General features: G+C 45.5%; 1 protein-coding gene and 1 non-coding gene across 11 annotated transcripts in view; one reads left to right on the top strand and one right to left on the bottom strand.

Annotated features, from left to right (window-relative positions):
• LOC105476798 (musashi RNA binding protein 2) overlaps positions 1-22,080 on the top strand; it is a 432,533-nt gene extending 410,453 nt beyond the window's left edge. For 2 of the 10 annotated variants that reach the window (XR_984257.3, XR_984258.3), the window contains 3 exons: positions 11,999-12,153; positions 14,048-14,120; positions 16,958-17,024. Coding sequence is in view for 8 of the 10 variants with exons in the window: in XM_011732999.3 (XP_011731301.1) it covers positions 11,945-12,153; positions 14,048-14,089 (251 nt within the window). In the remaining 2 variants the exon portion in view is untranslated. Of the gene's footprint in view, positions 1-11,944; positions 12,154-14,047; positions 14,121-16,957 lie in introns of all 10 variants that reach the window. The other 8 variants (XM_011733001.3, XM_011733000.3, XM_011732999.3 and 5 more) reach the window with 5 other exon arrangements.
• An 852-nt stretch (positions 22,081-22,932) lies between these two features.
• Positions 22,933-22,997, bottom strand: LOC112425761 (U7 small nuclear RNA). Its single transcript, XR_003016905.1, has one exon. It is a non-coding gene; the product is annotated as a U7 small nuclear RNA (small nuclear RNA).
• Positions 22,998-26,522: the final 3,525 nt, after the last annotated feature.

Raw genomic sequence — 26,522 nt, 5'->3', positions numbered from 1 at the left:
CGGGCGGGCTTCTCTGGGAAGACAGACGTCCTCTGTAGGGATGAGTCAACATTCTTTCCTGTGGGCTGCGAGGACCGCATCTGGAAGGTCGCTGGGAAGCCCCGCCCGGCCTTACGACTGGGAGGTGATTGGCTGCCCAGTTGCTGGGGCTTTGCTCTGAGCCAGTGGCGGGGGGAGGGGCGGGGCCAAGGCGGGAGCCGCGGGCTTCTTGGCCAACCATCCTGCAGGGAGGCTGGGCACCCGGTACCATGGCAACCGCGAGCAGGGCCTCATTTGTTTTGTAGATGAGTAATTACTACACAATTAGAGAAAGCTAAAAATAAAGGGGCCCTTTGTTCCTGGTTACTTATTAATATTAATAAAATGGTCTGCCCAGGTCTGTGGTAAACATTTGATGCCTGGGTGCCTGTGGCAGAGGCTATATAGCCGGGAAAGGCAGCCCAGCCCCTCTTGCCTCTCTTTCGGAAAGTTATTTCTGACTGTATCCTGGAGAGGGTGGGCTTCTGACCTTGGAGAGAAGAGGAGGGGCTCAGCATGACAGACATGGGATCCAGGATGCCCTGGAGTCGGGGTCAGTCCCTGACTCGGGTGGAAAGGTGGCGGCAGCGTCACCATCCTTCAGAGGAAAGACAGACGCACAGCAGCAAAGCAGACACCATGGACCAGTGTCAGAGAAGACCCCTAGTCCAGTTTTGCTGTGTCCTTCTGTGTTTTCTGGCTTTGATTGATCAGCTCCAGGTGTGTAAAATAGTCTTTAAGTCTTCAATGGAGGTAGCCCCCAAGACTCCAGTGACTCCCCTCCCGTCTGGCTTAAAGGACACATTTGGTTCAGGCTTGGAAATGATCTGCTGGAGGTTTACACTGTTCAGGGTTGTCCCCATGGCTCCGCATGCCCTGGCCTTCGAAGTTAAAGCAACTGAGAGGCTTGCTTTCTATCCCTTCTGCCTGCTAGGGGGAGAGGTTGCCTTGTTGATTACTCCAGTGAGGATGATTAACAGCTTAAAAAAAAAATAGAGGCAGCATAACAGCATAGAAGGCAGAGTAGGGAATCAGAAGACTTGGTTCCAGGCCTGCTTCCACCTCTACTAAATGAGGATTTCAGATAAAGGGTCCTTGGGGGCCATTTCAGTTCTACAGCTCTGTTTTGCTGCTGTTTCCAAAGCTCGAAATCCCTTTTCCTTGGAGATAGGAACAGTGACAGTGACAGTGCCTTAAGATCTGAGAAAACAGACCAGGCACAGTGACTCACACCTGTAACTCACTCAGTGACTCACTCCCAGCACTTTGGGAGGCCCAGGCGGCCGATCACTTGAGGTCAGCAGTTTGAGACCAGCCTGGGCAACATGGTGAAACCCCATCTCTCCTAAAAATACAAAAATCAGCCAGGTGTGGTGGTGTGTGCCTGTAGTCTCAGCTACTTGGGAGACAGGCAGGAGAATTACATGAACCCGGGAGGCCTAGGTTGCAGTGAGCCAAGATTGTGCCACTGTACTCCAGCCTGGGTGACATAGCAAGACTCCCTCTCAAAAAAGGGGGGGGAAAAAAAGAAAAAAGATCTGAGAGAAGTGAGTGGAGAGAAAGCCAAGAGGTTCCAGGTGATAGAAAACTTGGTGGGAATTTGAAAACAGTCAGCCATGAATTGTTTAATGTATGAAGGCAATGGGAGGGACAGAAGCGGTTCCAGAACTGTGTATCATTTTACACATCTGTCCTCAGACTTCCATCCTTGGGTGTGGTTGATTAAATCTTAGGGTTTGATTCTGTGTGGATGGTATTCATGAATAATAGTGGACCTGTAAATAGCTGCTGTCAATGAGCAAATCAACCCAGAGACTGAGGCCAATGCTGTGGCTCTTGAACGTTACTCTCTGTTAGGATCACCCAGGGAGTTTTTAAACTGTGCAGTGGCCAGGCTGCATCACAGACCCATCAAACCAGAATCTAGCAGGCTGAGCCTCAGGCAGGTGCAGTGTGTAACACTGGGCCCAAGTATCTCATGTTCTTGCTGGATGTAAAGCTCCATAACATCTCTGTGGCTGTCACTGGTACCCCAGCCTCCTCTAACTGGGAGGTGGGGAGGTGGGGCTGGGATCTCTAGCCTGCTGCTGTGGAGCCCATGGCTCTCCTGCCTCCATTGGTCTTCCCAGCAGGGTCAGGAAGGCCACCCTCCAGAGTGGACCAAGGGGTTTTTGTCCTCATAGAGGGACCCTCCTGTCTCTCTCGAGGACAGGCCAGTCCTGGCTGAGATTAAGTACGTGTACAAATAAAACTAGCAGCCTGTAGCAACCGTAAACAGAGAAGCAGCCACCCTCCTTGACTGACCAATGGGGGCCTTTTGGTAAGGTCGGAGTTTGTTTGTTATTAAAGACCTAATTAGAAACATGAGAGGGAGCTGAATGGCTCTGTGCTTGGCTAATTAGTGACATGTATGCGCTTGCTTTGAACTTCAAGGACACAGAACTATTAGTGCTTACATCAAAAATGGATTAGACTCCTGTGCCTTTATAATCATTAAAAAGGAGCTACTCAAGTGGAAAGTCTTTTGTGTGGGTCCTCAAGGGGCTGCCCCTGGGATACCTTCCCCACCCCACCCTGCCCCCTGCCTGCTAGAGCCCCAGCAGTGAGTTTTCTATTAGATATGATTGGGCAATAAATACCGTTCAGCCCTAGGGCATGCGAGCTCCCCAAAGGCCTTGGCTCTCAGCAGAATGGAGTGGTCTTTTAGGATTGAGATCAGCTCTCTGGGTGGCCCCCTGGGTCCAGGCACCTTCCTGGGGTTGGGGAGGGGAGTTCTAGCGAGGGCCCAGGGTTGACCAGGGCTTACTTTCGCTCTGGCAGTGCCCTCTCTGCTTCCAGCCTGACCCCACCAGTACTGCAAGTCTGCTTGTTCTTTGGTCTGTGGCATAGGGGAGAGTGACCTAGTCATCAGGAGAGAGGCAGTCCTGTATCTCTTGGGGCAGTCAGATCCTGACCTCAGGGAACCCCCACCCTGATGGAAGAGATGTTTCCACTGCCAGGGAGCTCCCAATTTGGAAAGGGCAACAGGGTCCATCCCTCAGGAGCTTCTACTCCAAGGTTGGAGAATCTGTTCTGTGTCCTTGAATTTGCAATTTCTCTGGGGCAAAGAAAGATCCAAGTAAACAGAGGAAACCTTGTCAAAGTATAATTCCAGAAGGGACACCTGAGCAGCATAATTCAAAAAGCATGTGCCTTCAAGTTAGAGCCAGATTTGGTCCTGTCTGAGACACTGTGTGGCATTGGACACATTTCCTAGCTGCTCAGACCCTTGGTCTCCTTATCTGTAATGGGGGTTACAAAGCTGCTCTTACAAGATGTTCGGAGCATGAAAAAAGATGGTGTGAAGCACCTACCAACATGCCTAGCAACACGGTAGGGGCTCATAAGTATGGGTTCCCTTTCCAGCCTCACACCTGCAGAAGCCGCAGCTTCTAGAACTTTGTGCTTCTTGCCTCATTGGTTTTCACCTCCAGGCCCTGTTTTGTCCCTGCTAGTATCAGGCCTAACGGGGCAGAGTGACATCTAATTCTTACACAGCTTCTCATCATGATTGAGAGGACCACGTTAGGCTGCCTCATAAGTCTGTGGTCCTAGCCTTGGATTTCATAGTGTTTTCTGTTAGCAGTAGTCTGTCGTGCAGAAACTGGGCCTGCAGTGAGTGGAATCACTTGTAAGACACAAGGAAGGATCTGAGCCTCCTGGCCAGAGGCAGGCAGGAAGGTGGTTTTCAGGTTGGAAATTGGTGCCCGAGCACACCACAGAGCAGCAACATGAGAGGGTGGCTGGAGATGTAGGGAAAAGCCAAACTGGCTTCTTTTTTGAAAAAAGAGATGAATGTGCTTCAAGGACAGAGGCAGTCACTGGATCAAAGCAAAGCAATGCAAGGCACATTTTCAGGACTGAACTAGTAGAAACTTGGAGCCACCAAACTGTAAGAGAGAATAGGGAGTTGTCTCCGGGCAGCAAACTCCCTGTCTATTTCCTTTGGAGTCTCAGACCTGGGAGGGCTGGATGAGGAAGCAAGGGCTCTGGTATCACCCAACAGGGGCCACCTCTCTGCCTTTTCTCTGCTGAGTGGTGATGGTGGCATCTCGCCTCCCCACAGCTACGTGCCCAGCTGCTGGGTGGCTCAGTGCAGCATGGCATGGGTGCTGCAGGTTCCGAGGAGCCTCCTTGTCTGTTAATCCTTGCAAATTCTAACCTGTGTGGGCCTGGAGTCTGAAGCCAATTAATTTAAGGAAGAGGCAGCAGGATGTTAGTGTTAAGACACCGCCTGCTTCAGCCAAACCATAACATGTGTCTCCCGGGTTGGTTTTCCCTCCTCTTCTGAAGCGCTTTAGAGGCTCAGGGTGAGGTGTTGTTGAAGCATCCGTTCACGGTGGAGAGGGATCAGGAACACCATCCTGCATTTGAGACTTGAAGCCTGGTCTGGTGAAGCCTGGCAGATAGTTCACACAAGCAGGACAAGCCCTGTGCCAATGCCAGGCAGGAGTGACATCTGGTCACTGCACAGGGCCCCAGTGACTGCCTCATGGCCTTTCCCTTCCCGGGGCCTTCTGTGCTTGCCTCCTGGAAACCTGCAAACAAACTCAGTCCCTCAGGGCCCTTAGGGGTTGAGAGAAATGGGAACTGACCTCAACTCCAGAAAGTTCTTTCCTTGGCCTCATGACAAAAGCCTAGTTTCTCTGGCCACAAGGCCACAGCCCATTCAAGGCTGCTCCATCCCCAGAATTTGCACCATGAGCAGACAGCAGTCAACCACTAACAACCATCCTCCCTCACCCACCTTCCCAACCCACCAGCCTAGAACCCGCCCGGCCTGGCCCTTTTGGAGCTTGAGATACACTTACAGAATCAAATCAGGGCTGATAATAAAAACGTATCAGGAGGGCCGGGCACGGTGGCTCACGCCTGTAATCCCAGCACTTTGGGAGGCTGAGGCAGGTGGATCACCTGAGGTCAGGAGTTCGAGACCAGCCTGGCCAACATGGTGAAACGCTGTCTCTACAAAAAATACAAAAATTAGCCAGGTTTGGTGGCATACACCTGTAATCCCAGTTACTCAGAAGGCTGAGGCAGGAAAACCACTTGAACCCAGGAGGCAGAGGTTGCAGTGCGTCAAGAGTACACCACTGCACTGTTGAGATTATATCTCAACAGAAAATGCATGGTCCTAGCCAGAAAGCCTTTCTCAGATGGGTTGGTTCTGGGTGTTTGGAACTTTCTCCCTACACTGATCTGAATGGTAGTGTGCTTCCCCAGCTTTACCACTCACATGTTATAGGAGAGTTTTAGAACTGGCTAATAATGATACTATCTCCTGAGGGTTTTAGGGGAGTGTGACTTGACCAGAAGCCAAGATCTTTCAACAAAATAATTCACAAGTGTTAAGTGCTCATGTCCATCAGTTCGCTACTTGAGACAGGCCAACATTAACCAGTAGACATTATCAGCACCAACCTCAGTGGTCTGAATCAGGTTAAGTTTTGAGAACAAGCAGAAACTACAACTTATCATAAGACTGGCGCCATTGTCACTGACATTTGGAATGTCTGTGTGATGCTGGCTGTCCTATCAGCCCAGTGCGTGCCCAGACACTCACCATGTGTCCCGTGCAGCATGTAAGAGGAGCCAGGCGACTCCAGATACATCAAGACTAGCATGATGTTGACACCAGGCTGAGTGTGTACCTCTCAGTCATGTATCTGTTTGTATATGCAGACAGTGAAAAAGAAATCCCATCACATCGCTCTGTTAATCCTCCCCCAGTTTTAAAGTGTCTTCCCCCTTCCCTTCTAAAATAGCCTGAATTTCAGCAGAGCTTTTAAAACTATATTGTGTATAAAATTGACTGTCCCTGCATCTGGGTGCCTGAACTGATTTGATTTTAATTTAGCATGTCATACAATTTTCCCAGGTTGGACATCGTTGCTGATCTTCTCTACCAGTCTCTCCTACCTTCAGGCTAAGCTCTAGAAGGAAAGCTTGAGCCAAGGATTGCTGGGACATAGCTGGCCGGGCAGACTCCTGGAGTGTAATCCTACCTTGCTCTGCTCGAGACATGCCAATTCATAACCGAGTATTCTCCTTCCATTATCAGAAATAGATTTTGTCTTTTCATGCTTACCTTTCGCATTTGACCATCTGCAATTATTTACAGTGAGCACTGTTTTCAGAGGACACAGGAAGGAAACTGCAGAATGGGATCCCCAATTCTGTTCCCCAGGAAGGCCTCTGGCTGCCCAGTTGCCGAAATTCAGAGCCCTCCAATAAAGAGTAGCTGGCTGTTCAGAGAGACTCATGCAGGCCCTCACTGTTGACAGCCAACTGGCATTGTGGAGCCAGTGTCCACTAAGGAATGGCAGAAGGTTGCTATTGCTCTTTGGAGAGTATGCTCTCTGATCGGGAACATAGGGCTCCCTGAGAATCCCGAGAGTTCCCCACCTGCCTGGAGGAATTTCTTGCTAATAAGGGAGATAGAGTCCTATGACTGTGGAGTTTTAAATCAAGGCAGATACAAGCATGATATAGACAAGATGAAGGCAGAAGTGAATGTTGGAGGGTGTGATAACTTTATTCAGTTTCTTTAAATTTCTCTAAAACAAAAACTCCTAAAAATTCAGCATGATGAATTAACACAGCCTCTGCCCTCACAGACTATTACACAGGCTTATGACCGCTCCTGTTCTCAGTCCTCCATCCTGTCAGGACTGGGGGTTGGGAATGGAGGCCGTGACACCAGTCAGCCCAAATCCCTTCTGAATTGGCCTTGGCAAGGGTGGGCCCTCCGTTGCATTTGCCTTACCCGGGCCACATGCACGAGCTGGGCAGGGGAGGGTCCTTCTCCCGGAAATGTGCCGGGGCCACTGTGGTCTTCGGCCTGAAATGAAACCTGGCAGCAGCAGATAATTCACAAAGCAGATGACCGAAATTGTCTTGAGGGCTGGCCCTGGCTTTTGCGGAAACGTGAGACCCACCGAACTAGGAGCTGGATCTAGGGCTGGAACTTGGTGGGCCCCTGGCTTGTCCCAAATATGTGAACTGAGCTCATCTGGAAAATATTTTGTAAACAGTTCCTTTCTCTGGATCAGTAATAATCCAATTTTCAGGCCTTAGAGCCAGAGGTGCCCTCTGAGAGGTGCCCCCCTCATTGTCCTGGCTCTAGCTTTTTGCCTCAGGTCCAGTGGCATCACTTAGGGACAACACAAAAATTATTGGACTAGACTTCCATACCTTTTCTAGACCTACAGTGAGGCTGTTCTGACTCCTACCACTTCCCTACCCTCCGTGCCTAATTCCACTCTCAGCCCAGTCCCTTCTCACCACAGTTGGGCAGAGTCACATGCTGGCCAGACAGCAGGCATCTCTCGCATCTCGTTTTAGAACCCTAAGGGAAAGATGCACGGTAGCTTTGGGTCCAACCCTTGCAGGTGAGAGTCTTAAGCCTGCAGCATCCGTCTCTGTTAAGATCTACAGGATAAGATTCTCGGACTTTCCCAGGTCAGCCATCAGAGTATTTTATTGATGGGCAGGAAGTTTCTCCTTTTATCCCATGTGAAATGCCACCAACTTTCATTCAAGTGCATCTCCTCTTGCCATCCTCGGTGAGATTCGGTGTTCTCGCTTTCTGACCCCCATTCCCAGGAGTTCTTTCTTCAGGCCCAAGATGATTAAATGCACCAAATGGATAAATTGGGATTTTTGTAAGTCACCTCCTGATTCATATGGATAGTGAATTGCATTTTCCTATATCAGATTTTCCTAAATCCACAGGTGGTACCTGCCTTATTGGGCTCTGCATACATAACTATTTCAGAAATAGGGTGTATTTGTTTTAAACTTGACAAGTTACAGAACACTTTCTCTTTTTCATTCCTGAAGCAGCCCCGTGAGTCAGACTGAATAAGGAAAGCATCACTCACTTGCTACAGATGAGGACTTGGGCTTGTGAGTGGCTTCTTAGCCCAAGGCACCTGACTGTAAGAACAGAGCTGGGGTCACAGTCAGGTCTTCTGCCTCCGAGTCCAGTGCTCCCTTTCTCTACGTCATTGCTGCCTCTCTGTGGGTGCCACCTTGACTGGGAAAGCCCAGAGGATATTGGGGAGTGAGGATGAAGGGCAAAGAGAAACCTGCCTGGGATTAAAATGCTGCCATGGATGCTGCTAATGAAATGAACCTGATCACCACAATGAGCCCCCAAACTGCCATCCTAGAGCAGGGCTTATCCCAAGCCACTTAACGCTCATAGCTCCTGCTGAAAAAATGCCAAGACGTTTGCAAGACATTGTCCTCTTCTGGGACAGGAGTCACAATATCCAATTTATAAATCTCAGCACTGTTTATTCAACAAAGTGTACTCCCTGCCCCTCCCCCCCGACACACACGCACACCCTAGCTGAGCAGTAGACAAGGTGCCCTTGTCCACTAAGAGCCATGTCCCATCTTCTCTTCCCGAGCTGATCCTGGTATATGGGACCGATTCTGGCCCCCAAAATAAGTCTCCGTGCCTGGGGAAAAGGCACCCTTCACTTAGAAAGATCACTGAGAATCGACTGGAGAATGACTTCCACAGAAAGCACCCTCAGGTCAGAGATTTGGCTTCATGCCTTCCCCCCCACCCCCTGCAACCCCACTCTCTACGTCTCCTCTTAGAGGGAGACAGCGTTCTCAGATGAGCCCCTTTCCTGTGTAGCCAGCCAGTGTTCAGTGTGTGGAGTTACGCTGACTTCGCGAAAGAAGAAAATTGCTTTGTCCCTAATGTCTTCCCACTGTCAGATAGCAGGAACAGCTACTGACACGTTTATGTGCCAAGTGGCAGTCCCCATTCTCTCCTAAGCAGCCAGAGCCGTTGCTTTTTATGAGTCTTCTCAAAGATGCATGAGTTTCCAGATGGCTTGTTCGGGGACTTTAACATGCTTTCTGGAGCCTGGGTCTTCTGCTCGCAGAGACAGACACACACAAGTGTTGAATATGGAAAATAGAGGCTCCTCTCTTCCGTGCGCCCGGCCCTCAAGGGTGCGAGTTCCACTGCCCAGAAGCCTAGCTGGGACCAGCCCAGAACTGGGCGCTTATTGCCTGCCGGCTGCGCCCTCTAGTGGGGACCCAGCAGCCCTGTCTTTCACCCCTGGCTGGGGGACATCTGCAAGGTGACTTTGAGCTGAGGCTCCGGCATTGTGATGAGCAAGTGCATAATAAAACAGGACTTGGGATTTGAAAGCTGCATTCTAATACAGTGTCTTCTCCATGGTGATTTTTGTGTCATTTGATGGAGGATGACTGAGCAAGGAGGGGTGATATAGACCTAACATGAGCTGCTTATTGTGAAATTCCCTTCAGGCCAACTCAGAAGCCACAGGCCTCCCCGCACACAGGAATGGGAGAGGTTGCCAGGGATGGGCATAACACCAACAGCCCTTCTGTCTTCTAAGCCTGCAGAAGGGGGCATTTCTGGACATCACCCTTCTGTGGGCATGCTACATCCTGTCTCCGAGACTGCTTCTGCTGGCTAGGTTAGTCTCTAGGTGGCTCTTCTGTTGGAAGAAACGGAAATCTAAACCTGCTTCTCCCCACCCACTAGTTAGGTGAGCCTGCCCAACACCTTCCTGGGTTCACATCCGGCCAGACAAGAAAGAAGCCAAAAAAACTTTCTTTCCATCAACCACTGCGCCTCCTCATGCCCACCCCATCCTATTAGCCTAAAATGGAACAGGCTAATTCATTCATTTGTATAGGGAGGGATTTCAGCTGCCTGGACAAAACCAGGAGTCCACTGTCCAAGCTTCTTCTGTTTTCCTGAGCTCAGAAGAAAAAAATGTGTTAGACTAAGATAATACCGCCTTTTGAATATCTCGGCTTGATATTTGCCTCCGTGAGTGAGAGGGCCAAGTGTTATCTGCAAGTTGAATCTTCTGTATTCAAAAATCTCTGATCCTTTTGTCTGCCAGCGCATTCCCAGATCAGCCGTTCACTTGCTCTCAGCCTCTGTAATTTATTTTTTTTTCTTTTTCTCTTTAACCTGCTCTTTCCATTGGCCAGTTTATTCATTTCTCAGCTACAGCTTCAAAGGGGCTCACCTTCGGGCTTCCCACCCCAAGGGCATCCGGACGCTACAGTTCTGTTTTCTCTGCTGAGTCAGGAGCCAGGCCCAGCTTGATTTGGTCTCTCATGTATCTTTGTGTCTCAGTCTCAGTCTCCTGCCAGTGTGCCTTGGGTGCCTCATCAATCTCTTCCCATCCCTGTGACAAGTGGGTGAAAATCAATCCACTTCTGGCTCTTCCAGGCCCACCAGAACTGAGGGCCTCAAACCACAGGTCCCTGGGCAAGGGAGGGGCCAAAGCCAGGAGTGACCCCACCTGCATGGATGTTCTTTGCCTCTGCCATTGAAGGCAACTGGTCACAGGGAAGAGGGGGAGAGGCCAAGGGAGGCAGAAGGGAGAAGTGATTGTTGCCAGGAGCAGCCCTTTGGAGCCGAAGATCTGAAAGTGTGACTCTCAGAATGTCTGGTTCTTTAATACAGGTTAGCCGTAGACCAAAGTTGGCCAGCCCAGACTCACCTTGAGGCTTAAAAATCAATAAGAACTTCCTTTTACAATTAAAAAAAATATTGTTTTCCATTTTGGAAAAGAAAATAAAGTTTAAACTACTAAGGGGAAATAAAGGTGAACAAAATTAACCTAGTTAACTGGTTGACAGGCTGCGACCCTCATTAGGGTCAGAATGATGAGGTTGGTGGGGGGCCGAGGCAGTGTCACCTTCCGCTGCCCCCCGATCTGCAACCCCACCACTCTCTGGATTTGTGCGTGTCAAGTCCCCTCTCTGTATACATCCTGAGCTTGCTGTTCTCAGTCTGGAGTTGACATTGCAGGATAACCAAGAGAAAGCAGGCATTTTGATCAGCTATGGTTTAGCTATGAATTGGTTCAGTCGGTATGTTCTGCATTCATACTTCTTTGTCTTTTTTTTTTAAACAAAAGGAAAAAAAAGTTTAAATCCCCCCTTTCCTTCTCCTGCAGGAGGTGAGTGTGTGGGTGTCCTGTAGAACCATTGGCTTCCACCCCAGCTCTGGCCCCAGCCTCCAGGTTTACCATTCCCCCCCATCCCTCCCTCCATCCCCTTCTCTCCACCCCAAAAGGAAACTCTCTGCCGCCATCATTACTGTTATGTCAAGATGCCCAAACTCTCCATGACATATCCCATCCTCCGACCACGTTCAGTATTGATGACTTTCATTCAGGGTTATGAGTGGGAAGGGTGGGAAGGGAGGGAGTAGCCAGTGGGGAGGGGGGAGTGGTGAGGGTGGGATGGAGAATGGAAATCTTTTTTGTCTTTTTTTAAAAAAACAAAACAAAACCAATTTGTCATTTAATGGATCCAAAAAGAAAAAGTGAAACACACATACAAGAAAAGATCAAAAATCCCCTCCGCAAAGATTTTTTTTTTTCCTGGACACAAATTGCTTTGTTTCCTGTCACGTTTTAATATCAATATTAACACAATGTGTAGTCTAAAACTAGTTCCTTTGTAGTTTGCATGGGATGTGAATGCTGTCTCAACGTGCCCAGATCTAGAAGACTGCATGAGCATCAATTCAGATGTGAAAAAAAAAAAAAACTCTTTCTCTCTCTCTCTCTTTCTTCCATATATATCTCTATTTCTATTGTGATAATTTGGTGGGCAGTGAAGCACCTCCGGTTGGTTGCCGTAGTGTGTTGAATGATTGTTTTTTTATTCTCTATATTTTTGGAGCTCCAAGCTTCTTAGTAGTAGCCTGGGCTGAGTATTCTTGAGTCCCTGCTGATGTTTTCGCATGGCCTTGGTTGAGTGTTAGAAGTTGGGCCTCAGCTGTTTTTTTCAAGTGTTTGGCTTGTAATGACCGGTGCATGCCTGGCTTCTGGCCTCATACCCAGCTCTATTCTCTGCACACCAGTCCTGAATAGCTACAGTGCTCAACCGAATTTTGGCGCGCCCGCTTCCCCGGCAGGCTCCAACCCGGCGCGGCCCGGAGGCTTCCCGGGGGCCAACAGCCCAGGACCTGTCGCCGATCTCTACGGCCCTGCCAGCCAGGACTCCGGAGTGGGGAATTACATAAGTGCAGCCAGCCCACAGCCGGGCTCGGGCTTCGGCCACGGCATAGCTGTAAGTACCTGCCTTCCCTTGCCCTCCTGCCTCCTCCTTCCTGACCAGCTCCTTGTGGCCTGTGGGTGTGCCAGGAAAGCCCAAAATCGGGGGCAGAGGAGAGGACAGAGGGTCCCCATCAACATCACACCAGCTCCTGAGGGCTGAAGCCTCCGTCGCCTTAGACATGTCCTGAGTGCCTCTCGTGTGGCTGTGTGATGGAGCGGAAGGAGCGTGGGCAGGTCCGGTTCAGATCTCACCACTCCATCACCTTCACACAGTGCATCCTTGAGCCACTTTGATGACCCGCCTGAACCTCATTTCCCCGACTGCAAAACCAGCATCTCTGTACTTTCCTCAAAGAGTGTGGGAGGATTATTCGAAATAATGTCACGCACTGGCACGTAATAGGGCCTCAGTAGTGGCCACCTTCCTTGATCCCCGCTTTCTGGACACTGTCATGTGGGCTGGGACCTGAAAGCCGGGAAATGTCCCAGCTCCCCACCAGAGTAGGAGCCTTAGTCACCAGAGCCCCTGATCTAAGGTCCAGTGGCAGTGCTGGAGCCTGGGAGGTGGTGTGGGGGTCCAAGCCCTCTCCCAGGCAGTTTCCTTTGCTAATGTTTCTTACAGTTTCCAGGTTCCAAGTAAGTTCCCATTTGCGTTCTTTAGCTGCAGCCCCCACCCCTTGAAGGCCAGATGCATTTGATATTTGTAATGCTCTGTGGTTCTATAATCTGACTAATCCAGGCAATGGAGATTTGCTTAACAGATTTGCATGCTGTTTTCAGATTGTATTGTTCTTCTCCCTCCCGGTGTGTGTGAGCATGAATGTGCCTGAGCCCACTTGCTCGCTGTCCCTTCCATTTTGGAAACAGAAAATTGGCCAACCTTTGCCCTAGCCAGCCTCACTATTTTGGAGGCAGCTTGGTTTTGAGCTAAGATGGGTGCGTCTGCAGTCCCAGGCCACGTTCCTGTCAGACTCTGCTTCTGAGCAACAGCTGGCAAGCCCTGCCTTGGGGGCCACGCTGCGGAGAACAAAACACGTGCAGACAGTCTAGGGCACCAAGGTGGCCTCATTCATGCCCCCTGGCATTGGGAGCTCCTCCCTCATACACACACGCGCACGCACACACGCACGCACATGCACACACGCATGCGCACACATCCATGCACACACACACGCATGCACGCACACACGGACGCACACACGCACACACACACATGCACACACACCTGCCAGCCCTATTTGTGCAGGGTGGGTCCTTGTTCAGTTCTGCTCCCAAGCCAGTATCACTTAAGTCAGTAGTTTAATGAATCTAATCCCCTCGGATCAACTGTGGTATCAAATCCAGAATATTATTATTCACCTGAGAGCTGCTCAATTTAGGGGACCATCTATCACTACTTAGAACACAACTCATTTCCATATTCAGCATCCAGAAACACAGGCCCAATTTGTTCTTGAAAACCGGGGTCTTTTGACCTGTGGGCTGTGATGTTTTTCTGAAATAACCAGAAAGCATCCCAGTCTGTCTGCACCGGGATTTCTTCTCCCCAGCTAGAGCCGCTGGGACTGTGGACAGAGACTTATCTTTGCACTCTGGGGTTCAGGGCAGCCGTGCCCATCACTGGGGGCACAAACCCCCGTTTCCCACCACCCACCCACGCCTCTGAATCTGGCTTTTGGTTTTTCCCTGGGTAAGCAGATAGGCTTGGTAGGGGCGGAGGGAGTGGGGACTAGGGGTCTGGAGCTTAGGAGGATGTCATCCTGGCCCCTCATGGCACGGTGTCTCAGAATTACATATTCATGCTGGCAACCACAGAACTAGTCCTAGAGATAATTTCCTTTCCCAGAATGTGACAATCTGTTCCCATGTATAGCACACTGATGACCTTAACAATTGTGCAATTTTAGGGACCTTTGATTGCAACGGCCTTTACAAATGGATACCATTGAGCAGGTGCTTTCGTTGCCATCTCACTCTGAGGTATTACCGTCTCTGCCATGTGTCTCCGCCCTGCTGGTGTGTCCGTACATGTATGTCCACGGGTCATACATGTACGTGCGTGCCCCTGTCTCATCACATCCACATCTCTCTCCTCTTTCTGGACCCCTTTTCAGGAGGGTGGGGGCAAAAACAAATCCAGTCTTTTAATCTGTCATCCCTTCCTCCAGCTTTTAATCATGACCCCCACCTTTTTGACTCTCTCTTTTTTCTTAATTTGGTTCTTTGGATTCTTTTTCTGTATCTTCTCCACCCTTCATCTTTCTCTGTCTTGAAATACAATCAAGAGTGTGGGAAACTGGAAGGAGATCTCGTGCTGCGCCCGTCCCAGGGGGATAGAGGCAGGGAAGCATTGGGCTTCTGCTAGGCCTGGAAGCAGGGATGGGGGCCAGGGCCACCACTCCTGGAGGTCCTTTGAGCTGGCCCTGTGAGTTGCTGGGCCCCTTCAGCTCCCCAGGCCTTGCTGGGGCTCAGCCAATGGGGTTCATGCAGTCAAACAGTCAGACTCCATCTTTTAGTGAAAAGAAAACATTTTTGCCAGTAACTGCTGAGTAATTATCCAGATTACTGCACGAAAAGCAAATTAAATTAACGACATCACCTGTGTAACGTGGATTTGGATCCCTGCCAGTTTCCTAACCTTTTAAACTGAGCTCAAGTTAATTAAACATTTTTTCAATCACTTTGATGGGGATGTGGAGGGGATGGAAGAGAGGAGAGGGAGGTTGGGGCAGTGAGGGAGCCCCTTGCCACACACTCCTGTGGAAGTGAGTATCTGTCCTTCTTGGGAAGAACACCAGCAAGGGAGGGGGTTGTCCTTGTGAAAGCACTAGATGTGTACTGTGTTAGCACATTAAGTGTGTGAGGTTGCAACATGGATCTGTCTCTGGAAAAGAGAGGGTGACAGCTGAGGCCAGGCAATGTATTCCACTAGGAAAATCCCACAGGGGCACCAGAGCCTTTCACTCTTGGAGTTGGGAGGTAGGAGAAACAAGGCTGGAGATGAACTGGCCACTTCGGGCTTGCACTTCGTTGGATGCCTCTCTCCTAGTGAGGGATTGCTCCTGGCTCCTGAGTCGGACCAGGTGGAGAACTGGGTTGAGTTGAGCTCCATAAATCTCTTGGATTTCTCTAATGTTGCTGCTAAGGGATCACCTCAACTAACGCAACTGCCTCTGTTAACCAAATAAACCATGTGTGTGAATTCCCCCACCCCTCGCCTCCACTTCCCCTTGACCACTGACCCAGCCATTGCTGGCCAGAGCCAGAGGCCACTAACAGTTTGAAGGAAAGCTACTCGCTACTAATTAAGCTGGGTTTGGGGGCCCAGAGGAAGTAAGGTTTCTCTGGGAGCAGGGACAACTGATATCACCAAGAACTCCGGAGACTGAAGATGGCTCCAGCCCTTTGTGAAGTCACATGAAGAGGGGGTTAAACAACTACGAGGCACAGCAGACCCTTGAAAGGCCAGGCACTGGGGCTGCCTGTGCTCCCTCCTTACCTCCCTTGGAAGAGAAGGAGTGGTGTAGGGCTTCCTGCCCACAGCTCCATGTACCCCCAAGGCCACTAAAGCCTTTCCATAGGGGTGGGGCGGGATAGAATGGGATGGGGGAGGCTGCTACCAGCCCATCCTCCCTCATCTAAGTCTAGGACTCAATTTCCAGAGAAGGACGAAGTAGCCAAGAGTGTGATAGCAACTCACCCCCTTCCAAAATGGATTAGGTGAACTCATAGAGCCACGTGGCTGCACCACAGCAGTTAGGAAAGACTGGTCAGACACACACATTGTCCCCAACAGAGGTGACCCTCTGACATTTAGCGCCATCCACAAAAGAGGAGCCCAGGCCCCGCTCCCCGCCCCCCGCCCCCCACCCCCCACCCGCAGTCAATTCAGGGAGACTCAATTAACGCATCTGTGAATCCTGGGCCTGTTTTTGTTTCCTGTAACCAAAGCTGGTTATTTGTTGTATATTTTTAGTGTCATGACCTTTAGTTTTTGGTATGTGGTATGATCTTTTAGCGTAAGTTTGCATTTAAAAGTTATTGATGGGTATCTAATAAAGGCAAAAGTTGGCCGGGCGCAGTGGCTCAAGCCTGTAATCCCAGCACTTTGGGAGGCCGAGACGGGCGGATCACGAGGTCAGGAGATCGAGACCATCCTGGCTGACACGGTGAAACCCCGTCTCTACTAAAAAAAATACAAAAACTTAGCCAGGCGAGGTGGCGGGCGCCTGAAGTCCCAGCTACTCGGGAGGCTGAGGCAGGAGAATGGCGTAAACCCGGGAGGCGGAGCTTGCAGTGAGCTGAGATCTGGCCAGTGCACTCCAGCCTGGGCGACAGAGCAAGACTCCGTCTCAAAAAAATAAAAAAATAAAAAAATAAAGGCAAAAGTTTGCGGGGTTTTTTTTGTTTGTTTGTTTGTTTTTAACATTTAGCTTTGGAAACAGAAGTTTAAACAGAAAAAAGGTATCTCTGGTCAATGGGCAGTTGGCCCATCTGGCTGCAACCCCTGTGACCACATTTCCCACCATTACCTCAAGAACCCTATGGTACTGTATCAAATCAGCAAGAAGAGTTGTAACCTTGTCCTCTCCCCAGTATCAGGCATGGTTTAGGTGTCAGATTTCCAAAGCTGTGATCTCAGTAGGCTTCTAGCCAGGTGATTTTCATACATATTCAGTAGTGCAATGAAGTCCATCTTTGAAACTCTAGTTAAAACAGTGGAGGAAATCTCATACTTGTCTGACACTTCTTTCTCCTCCCCTCTCCCCTCCATTTTATGTTTTCTTCTGGACATCCTGGCCTTCCCCACCCTGCAGAGCATACCTGGATGTCCAGGCAAGACTGGGCGAAGTTTCTGAGTGGCCCTTTGTTTAGGTGATGTCCTCAGACCTGGACCCCCACCAGCCTCACTCCCCATCCCAACCAGAGATGGCTCACTTCGGATCGAGGGTTGACTACATCTCATCATCTCACGAATCTGCTGTAATATAAGACAACAGCTTTTAAATGTGTATATAACCCATGATTTCAGTTTGTTTTGTTTTGTTTTTCTTGATGGTTTCCCTCTCCCTTCCTCTCTTCCCATTCTCCTTTTAAATCTCTTTGAATCACATTTGGTAGTGATTTTGACTTAGTCCAGTAGTCACATAGCTTTAATATCTAGTTCAAAGCTAACTATAGTATAATTGTTATATTAAGGAGTTATTTTTTCTTAAACATTTTTTTTTTTTGCTTGTTTTGGTTCTGTTCTCACTTTTAAAGGATGCTGAGATGGTAATATTACTCTCCCTATTTTGGTACCAATTCTGAGACTGTATGAATTTTCAGGTGGAACTTGAGCACACACTGAAGCAAAGTTGTGAAGTGCGGGGCGGGAGGTGGGCATGAGCTTTCTATTTTGCGTTGTAGAAGTGAGATGTAGTAAGCTAATTCACAGACTCTCTAGCAGTTCTTTTTGTGATGTCTCTTTGTTAATCTGAGTCTATCTATTTTCGGCAATAAGGTAAGGACGACAGTGTTTTGGGTGTCCTCCTTTTCTATAAGTGCTTTTTTTCTGTTGAAAGAGGTGATATTATAAGGTTTTTTGAAATTGTGAATTCTAAAAAAGAAATGTTGTAAATACAATTCCATTAACTACATAGAAACTATTAAGAAAGAGAGAATCAAAAATATTTTTGTGAGGGAGTCGGTCCCAGGCAGTTTGATGCTCTGTGGAAGGAGGCGGGAAGGGAACGTTGGCCAAGTCAGTTACTGAGATGAAGATCGCCCAGCTGCCAGGACCACCCCAGGACAAGTTAGAGCACTGTTTAGCTCCTTTGTCTGTGTGATAGACCTAAGAACTGTATTAGTGTTGTACCAGCCTATTAACCTCTTGTCTGTGCACAGCTTCAAATGTTACCGTCTAGTTAGATTTTTATTTAAAATATGAAAAACTGCTTTTCCCAAGACGTTTTTTAAAAACAAAGCTACAATTTTAATATTTAACATATTTAAAGTTTCAAAGCACACCTGTTTGGCTTGGGTGGGGGTGGGGTGGGGGGGATATTCTTTTTCAGTCTTAATTTTTAAATATTTGATCATTTTCTATTGTCCAATCATTTCAGCACCTCCAAAGGTTCCTAGGACACTTTGCCTCTCTTCTCCCCCTGCTCCCCACCCCGCTCCCAGATCTGGGGGCCCATGGGCCAGGAGTGGATAAGCCTGCATTAATACAACCTTTCTCCATTCACTTTCTATTTACAAATTAGGAAAGCAACCTTTTGGTTTATATATTTTTTTTAATACCTCAGTGCTGCAAGTATCACCAGAGAGGCTATGGAAGAATTTTTTTTTTTAATTTATTGTAGATGTAAACAGAATTTTAAAAATAAAAAGTATAAACATCACTGCACTGTGACTGGTGGGAAAAACTGACAGTTTCCTCTTTGCACATGTTTAACATTTGGCTGTTATAATATATGGTCCTCGGTTGGGGAAAGATACTTATGATGAAGGATATTTTTTAATTTAACTTTTTTTTAAATATTGGTAATAGGTCGGCAACAGCAACTATAGAAGTACAACTCAATAGATGGCATTAAAACATATTGTAGTGTGGATATATATTTTTTCTTTTTTAAAATGTGATATTGACGTTTTATTAATATTTTTTAAATTGTTACGTTTATAAATTTGGTACTTAAGGCACAGCCAGTATGAGACACTGAATGCGACATTTATTATAAAGAGCTGCTGCACTCCTATTTTTATAAATTTTACTAACAACGTAGACTAATGTAGACATTCACAGACATGGTAGGGCAAAAGCATCTTCAAACTAAAGACTCCAAAATGCTAACTCAGAAAGAAAGAAAAAAGCCTTTTTCAATTCTAATGAAACAGCAACAACATTTTTTTTTAATTAAAAAAAAAAATCATGTTCTTTGTTTTTCTAATAAAATGTTAGGTTGTTTGGTGAGGTTTTTTTATTGCTTTTTTCCTTTCTTTGTTTCTTTTCTTTTCCCCCAAACAACCAGATTAAATGCTGAGCGCTTTTAAAATATCAAAACTTGTTCAAGTCATAAAACAACAAAACAGAAGTTTTATTTAAAAAAAAAAAGAAAGAAAGAAAAAATAGTAAATTCCCAGAAATTCAGTGTTTAGACGAGGGAATTTAATTCCTATTTTGTCCATGTTGGTGATGTACTGTACTTCCCTTCCTTTTCTCTGCATCCCCCATCACCTCATAGAAGACTCTTTGTTGATCATTGTATGTTAATAATGTATAAAATGGCTATCTTGTAAGCGTGCTGTCCTGGTACTAGTGTAGCGACTTTTTTTCTCCTCTTTCTTCTAGTACATATTGATAGGTATAACATAATTAAGGTTTAAAAAAATTAGACATAGTTATTCAGATTTAGGACCAGTAAGGATAGAACTTTCTCTTATTTATGAAAAAAAAAAAAGCTAATAATTTTGGGGCAGTTTTTTCCTTTAATTATTTTTTTCAATTTCAAGTTTAATTTTATTTTAGCTGATCTGATGTGGTTTCAACTAACCCAAGGTCTCACCATGTTAAAATGCCGGCGGACTCTACGGCGTTTTGTAGATTCCCCCCCCCCCCCCCCCACTGTGAAGGGGTGCCATACTACCTTAAATGCTAATGCTAGATATGCAAAACTGGATTTTTTTAATTTATTTTTTAAAAGAGGGAGGCATGGTATATTAAAATGATTTTACTAAGAGAAAAATATTTTTTTAAGAATGCTCAGAAGAAATTGATAATCTGTGTGAATATGTTTTAGATGTTTATATACCTTTTGAAGAGACCCAGTAGCCCATAGCACAAATCTTGTGGAAATCCGATATGTTTTAATGTGGCTACCTAGGTTTAAGGTTCACGTTAGTCCCCCCATCCATCTAGAAGTCCATTTTGAAAGATTTTTGTAAATTCTTTTAGCACTGATGTTCAGCCTTGTCTTTGTTTCAGTTAAGCTCAATGGCGAACATGGGAACCACCTTTCGCCTTCCCTGGGGGAGAAACCCTCTTGGCTGATGGCTTTTCCCCGGAATTATCAAACAGCCACCGGGTGACTTTCTGGCTTCCAGATCCATCTGCCTGAGACCCCCGAACTCCTCTCCTCCCAAGCAGAGGCGAGTGAGTGGCATTAGCTCCCGGACCCATTCCCGGTTCTAGCTGGGCATGGGGCTGACGGATATGACCAAGCCTTGGTCTGCTCTCTAGCAGCTTCCACAGACTTGGCTCGTGGCCTTCCTCATATCCATTGGGAAAACCAAACAGCCTCGCGCTCTATCCCAGTCGCCCATTAGCTTGATTCAAACAAAGCCCCAACAGGCCTTTGCGTTTTTATCCTTCATAACCTTCATCTTAATTTGAACTTGTAGCTTGGACTTTAAGGTAGCATGGCTCTATTGCTGTCAATTTACTGTTTCACTGCACAGCAATCACAGCCAGTGAATGTTACACACATCTTGCTAGACTAGTATAAAAATCATTGGGTAATTGTTGGTTCTAATGACCTGAAAGGTGTTCAGTTTTTGTTCTTGGTTTTGTTTTGTTTTTGATTTCTTGGGGGTGGGTTTTGCTTGTTGTTCTTTTTCATTTGGGGATTTTGGGGGGAAAAATTTTATTTTTGGTTCCAAATAGAAAAACAAAACCTATTTTGATCTTTAGTGCAAACGAGGGCTAGGGACTTAGCCTCCTCCACCACCTCCACACTGCTTCATTCTGCCATTCACTCACTGCAGCATATTCAAGAATAAAGCAATATCGTTTACTACATTTTTTATTGAAGGTCAGCCATGCTTTCTGTATTATATTGCATATGAAATTGTTTACAAAAGAAACACTAACTCATACTTCTTTTTATCGGTTGCAAGTGGCACGCAGGGACAGAGGGAGAGTGGGGGGCTGGTGGGGGAAGGGAGATTTTTTTTTTTTTTTTCTTGAATGTGCTTCACAAGCCAGGCTATCTTCCAAGGGAGGCAGACAGTGGGTAGAGCAGAGGGACTGACTGCAGGCAAGCACATTGAAGAAAGACACTGGCGGGTTTCCCCACCCTCACCCCAAAGCAGACAACTAGCAGACGTCAGCTTAGCCCTGTCCTGGGCACAGACACTACACAAGGAGACGCTGGAAGTTAAGCAATACTTTAATACTGTAATATGTTTGTTTTCTTTTTCTTTTTTTTTTTTCCACCAAAAAAAAGTAAGTAAACTAAAACACAAAAACATATAAATAAAATCCACCCCTCTTGTCGGGGGCTGGGGGGGCAACCTTAATCCAAACACCTGGCTATCAAATAATCAGAATGTATTGTCTCAGACAGGATTTCAGTTCCGGGAGGCAGGGGCATGATGGGGGAGGGGGCTGGAGGCTGAGAGACAAAAGTTCCAGAGCCTCCCTCGAAGGTTCTCTACTACTGTATTCTGTACATAATGTACCATCGCGTGTGGAATCTGTGAGTGTCCTCTTAAGTAGCGTGGGCTAGCCAATCTGCCGTTCATGGTGTATTGTAAACTCCGAATTCCATATGTAATAGGATGCAAGTCTAAGCGTTTCATGTGGACATAAATGTATCTAAATAAAACTTTCCCTAGCACTGTGGCTGACCTCACCCTTACTTTTATACTTTAGTATGAAACTGATGAGAACTTTGGTAGTGAGTATTTTTTTTATATATATACATATATATGTATCTATCTATATATATATCTCAAGCATCTTTCAGGTCTTTGTGTGTGGCTTTCTTAAAGCCCTGTTGTAAAAAATTACTATGTGGATGGCAGTCTCTCACATCACAGATGTGGAAAGTATAATTTTATATTTGTATTTTCAAATAAATAAGTTTGTGAAAGGTTTCCATCCTCTACTGTGGTCCAGAAATCAATGTGTTTGTCTGACAAAAAAAAAATAAAATAAAATAAACTGTTTTGAACAGAGTTGTTTGGTATTCTTTTGCTTGCAGAGGAGGGCTGGGCTCCGGGAGACCTGTTGTTTTGCTTGAGCGGGAGAGGATCTCATCAAATAGCACCTGCCACCCTCACCCCTCAGCGTGAATGTTGGCCACGGGCCTCCAGCAGGGAAGAAGCCCCTGCCTTGTCCCCAGGGAGCTTGTGGCACCATTTTTATGAAGTGGCAAGAGAGCACTAAGATGGAAGGGCAGATGGGAGAGTGGCGTAGATTAACAGCAGAAGGCACACAGAACCCATGGGTGGACAGGGAATAAACCCCAAAGGTCCTGCAGATCAGAGGACCCAGATGGTGGAAGGAGCTAAGGGGCTTTCTTGGGTGCTGTCCTCAGTTATCAACAGCACGTGGGAGAAGGCGCCAAACCACATTCCACAACCCTTGAGTAGGGATCTGAACAGGTATCAGACCTCTGCCCTCAAGGAGGTTAAAGTTTTGCCTACTGGAAATCAGCAGAATCACAAAACTAAAGATGTAGAGATAGATCATCTGCAATGCTTTCCACCCCTCTCTCTACCAAACAAATGAGAGGATACAAAAGAATTGACACCCAGTACATTGAGGGCAAGTCCCAAGACCTGATGATGACAGCTACAGCATGCTCTGAATCAGTGGATTCCTCAGCTTCGAAGCCCTGGAGAGAAACACCAGGCCAAGAGGTGTGCAAGGGATGAAGCATGGATGAAGGACAATGCCTGCCAGTGTCCCTTAGCTGCTTCCTCAAGGCCCCCAGGAAAGCTGTAGTCTCCAGGACATGGCCTTCTTGGGTCCCTCCTCCAACTTCCTGTCTCCTGCATATAACAAATTTATCTTTTTTGTAAAATGGGCTTTCCAGTGAAAACCAGAAAACCAGCTAGACAAGATTCTTTAAAAAAGCTGAAGCACTAACAATTTTAAGGTATTCCCACTACACTGGGGTCCTAGAGGAGACAGTAGAAGATGCATTCCTTTATCTGGAGCTGGAGGCAGGAGCACTGGGTTCCAGGCCCACCTCCTGTGTGTCCACAGACAGCCCTCCACAGTGTCTCGTTACATTGTTTAAGGGCAGGAGAGAAGAGTATAATCCCTGCTGCCCCACAGAAATGAAAGACCAATGGGAGCTGACGTGAGAAATCCCTTTTAGGAATTCTGAGAGAAGTGAGCCAGACACATGAGGCCGGCCATTGTGGCCATCTTCCTCATCCTGATTGCTCAGCTCAAAGAAGGGGGAGGCCCAAACCCAGCCCAGGAGCCTAAGGAGAGACAGAGCAGGGAACAGGAGCACCAACTGTATGCCAAGTGGATCATACATGTGCCCTGGTTAGTCCCACATGTGCCACATGACTATCTACATTGTAACGGTCAAATAAGGTGGATAATTTGCCCATGGTTGTACAACTGCAGAGTGGCAGAATGGAACCCTATCTCCAATACATCCTGCTGCCCCGGGTTCAAGCCTGGTGACAAATATCAGCGTCAGTGTTGAGTGTGCCTGGGAGGGTGGGAGTGAGGCTTCTAACCTAAGTGCCTACCTGAGTCAACAAAATGCACCAAAAAAAGGCAGGACAATACCAAGCTAGAGAACAACAAACTTTCCTGTTTTAATGTTTCATGGAGAAAAAAAAAAAAAAAAAAAGAAAACAAATCAGCAAAAACTAGAAGGAAAAAGAAGAAACAACAATGTAAAATAAATAATACACAAAGTAGGATAGAAGGAATGAGATCAATTGAATCTACCATTATCTAAATATGAATGGATTGAATTTTCTATCATTACAAAATAGATGTGTTTAGAAAAAACAAAACCCAGTTATGTGCTAGGTATAGAAACACACTTAAAGTGATGAAAATGGCTAACAATAAAGGGGTGACAAAGAGAAAATAGGCAAATACAAAAAACAAGGGCGAGAATTGAAATGTCAGTATCAGAGTGGAATTTAAGGTTAAAAATACTCCACAGCATATTATGTAATGACAAAAGACACAATCTATTAAGAAGATATAGTGGCAGTAAACTCTATGTCCCAATTATCAGAGGAACTGAATACTTTAAATCAAAAGCCACTAGAAATGCAGGGAACTTGATAAAAAGTAAAAATACAATTAGAGAAATTAATATACCTCTCTTAGAACTAGATATAATCAATAGACAAAAAATAAAGACATAGAAGAATTGAATAATGCAACTAGTAAACCTGATGTGATGGCTCTATATAACCTGATCTGATGGCTCTTTGAATAGAGGTTGCACATTTTTTTTGGTTAATATTCATGGAACATAAAAATCAAATAAATTTTGGCCAGCAGCACCCCCACCCAAAAAAAATTTTAGAAACGAATAATTAACATGTGACTATAAATATTGTAACTGTGTAAAAATTAAGAAACATTCTGTTGGATCAGAAAGAAAAGTTAAAGAAGATTACAAACTGCCAAAAAGCAACAGAAAACACACATTATACCCAAACTTGATAGCGTATAGCCAAAGCTGTACTCAGAGGAAAAATGTAAACTTGAAATGCCTTCAGATGGAATTTTTTTTTGGGTGAAGGAATATATTACTTATTCTCCTTAATAAGGTAGCAAATAGCAACCAAAAAAAAAATACTAGAAAAAGAAATTGATAAATAGAAGTTGAAAGCGATAGAATAGAAAACATAAGTCCAAAAGCTGTATGTTTATAAACAGTAATAAAATAGACAAACTCCTCCGAATAAAGGAGAAATGAGCAAAAATATACAATATGAAGAATATGAAAGGAGATAACAGAGAAAAGCATGAATATTGGCAACAAACCAAAAAATTCAGGGGAATCAGAAAATTTCCTAGCAAATATAAATTACAAAAACTAGTAAGAAGTGGAAAACCAGGATAAACTTATTATCATAAAAGATACTGAAATGATAAATATATACTGAAAAATAGACTGGATCCAAATGAGTTTTATCTAACTAATAATTCCAGTACCATTTAAACTATTCCAGATGATAGAGAAGTATGGAAAGAAAGCTCTCCTGTTTTATAAAACACATGGCTTTGATGTCAAAACCCAATACAGTAATAAAACAAAAAATGTATCTACAGACTTAGGAGCTCAGATGTAAAATTTTGAAATACGATTTTAGCTAGTAGAATTCTACAGTATATCAAGAGTGTAATTTAATATGGCCAAGCAGGACTTCTTTCAAGAATTCAAGGACACTTCAACATCAGGAAATCTGTCAACATCTGTTTTACTAGCAAACTAAAGGAGGAAAACCATATGACCATAATAATATATGCTGATAAAGTATTTCAAAAATATGGCAGCTTTTTCTAATAACACCATGGAAAGTTGAAACAGAAAACACTGTTTACCAAAAGACTATTAATATTTGCCAAACCAACATTAATTATTCTAAATTGTGAAACACAAAACCTATTTCTGTTAAAATAAGGAACTTGTTGTAGTGGTGCTGCTGTCACTATTATTACCTTAAACCTTCTAAAAAATAAGGTAACAAAAGACATAAACATTGGGAGGAAAAGACAAAGATGATTTTATTTCTAGAAATTTTAAAAGACTGCAGTAAAAGAAAATGAATACAGAAAAATTGCTACTAAAATTCATGAAAACTTTGGCAGGATGGCTGGATGTAAGATAAATATACAAAAACCACTAGGCCTCCTCCTCTCCAGTAATAAGCACTTAGTAATGGAAATAGGAAAAAAATATTTAAGGATAAACTTTATAAGAGTGGTATATGCATTATAATAATGGTTGAATTCCCCATCACTAGGAAAATTATGGACTAACATATCAATATACATCATATCATAGAAAATTAGGCTGCCATTAGAACAGGTAACCCCAGAGTCTAACAAGTGGCTTGAAGAAATTTATGAACCACAGTTGAATAAGGTAAAATATCTTTGAAAAATACATATATATGTATGTGTATGTATAAATGTACACATACACAAATTAAAACTCCTACATATGTATATATGTGAAGATACATATGTGTATATACATCACATGTATGATGACATGGGCACAAAGAAAAGGGTACACTCCAGGTTGTTTACATGGGCTCCTGGGATGTGGGGCTGAGAAATAAGACAAGTGGGAGAGGGGAATAGGAAGAGGTGACATGCCGAAAAATACATGTTTAAAGATTTCACTGAAAATTCTGTAAGATAAAATTTTAAAAAATTTTTAAGTGTGACTATATGAAAATAAAATTTTTAAAACAAAAGTATTTTTAAAAGAGCTGGGATCCACATTCCAGTAATAATAATTACATCTTGACTGGTGAAATGGGGAAGAGGTAAGTGGTCAAAGAGAATTCTGGCTTTTCCTGTCCTTTTTAATTTTTCAAAAGAAGTGTGAATTTGTGTATTCAGTTGAGATAAAATTAACTTTAAAATTAGCTGTCTAAAAAAGGGAATAC

The sequence above is a fragment of the Macaca nemestrina genome, chromosome 17 (genome assembly GCF_043159975.1).
Source record: "Macaca nemestrina isolate mMacNem1 chromosome 17, mMacNem.hap1, whole genome shotgun sequence".
Taxonomy (NCBI): domain Eukaryota; kingdom Metazoa; phylum Chordata; class Mammalia; order Primates; family Cercopithecidae; genus Macaca; species Macaca nemestrina.
The sequence above is the reverse complement of the archived record's forward strand: the minus strand, read 5'-3'. Positions and strand labels throughout refer to the sequence as shown.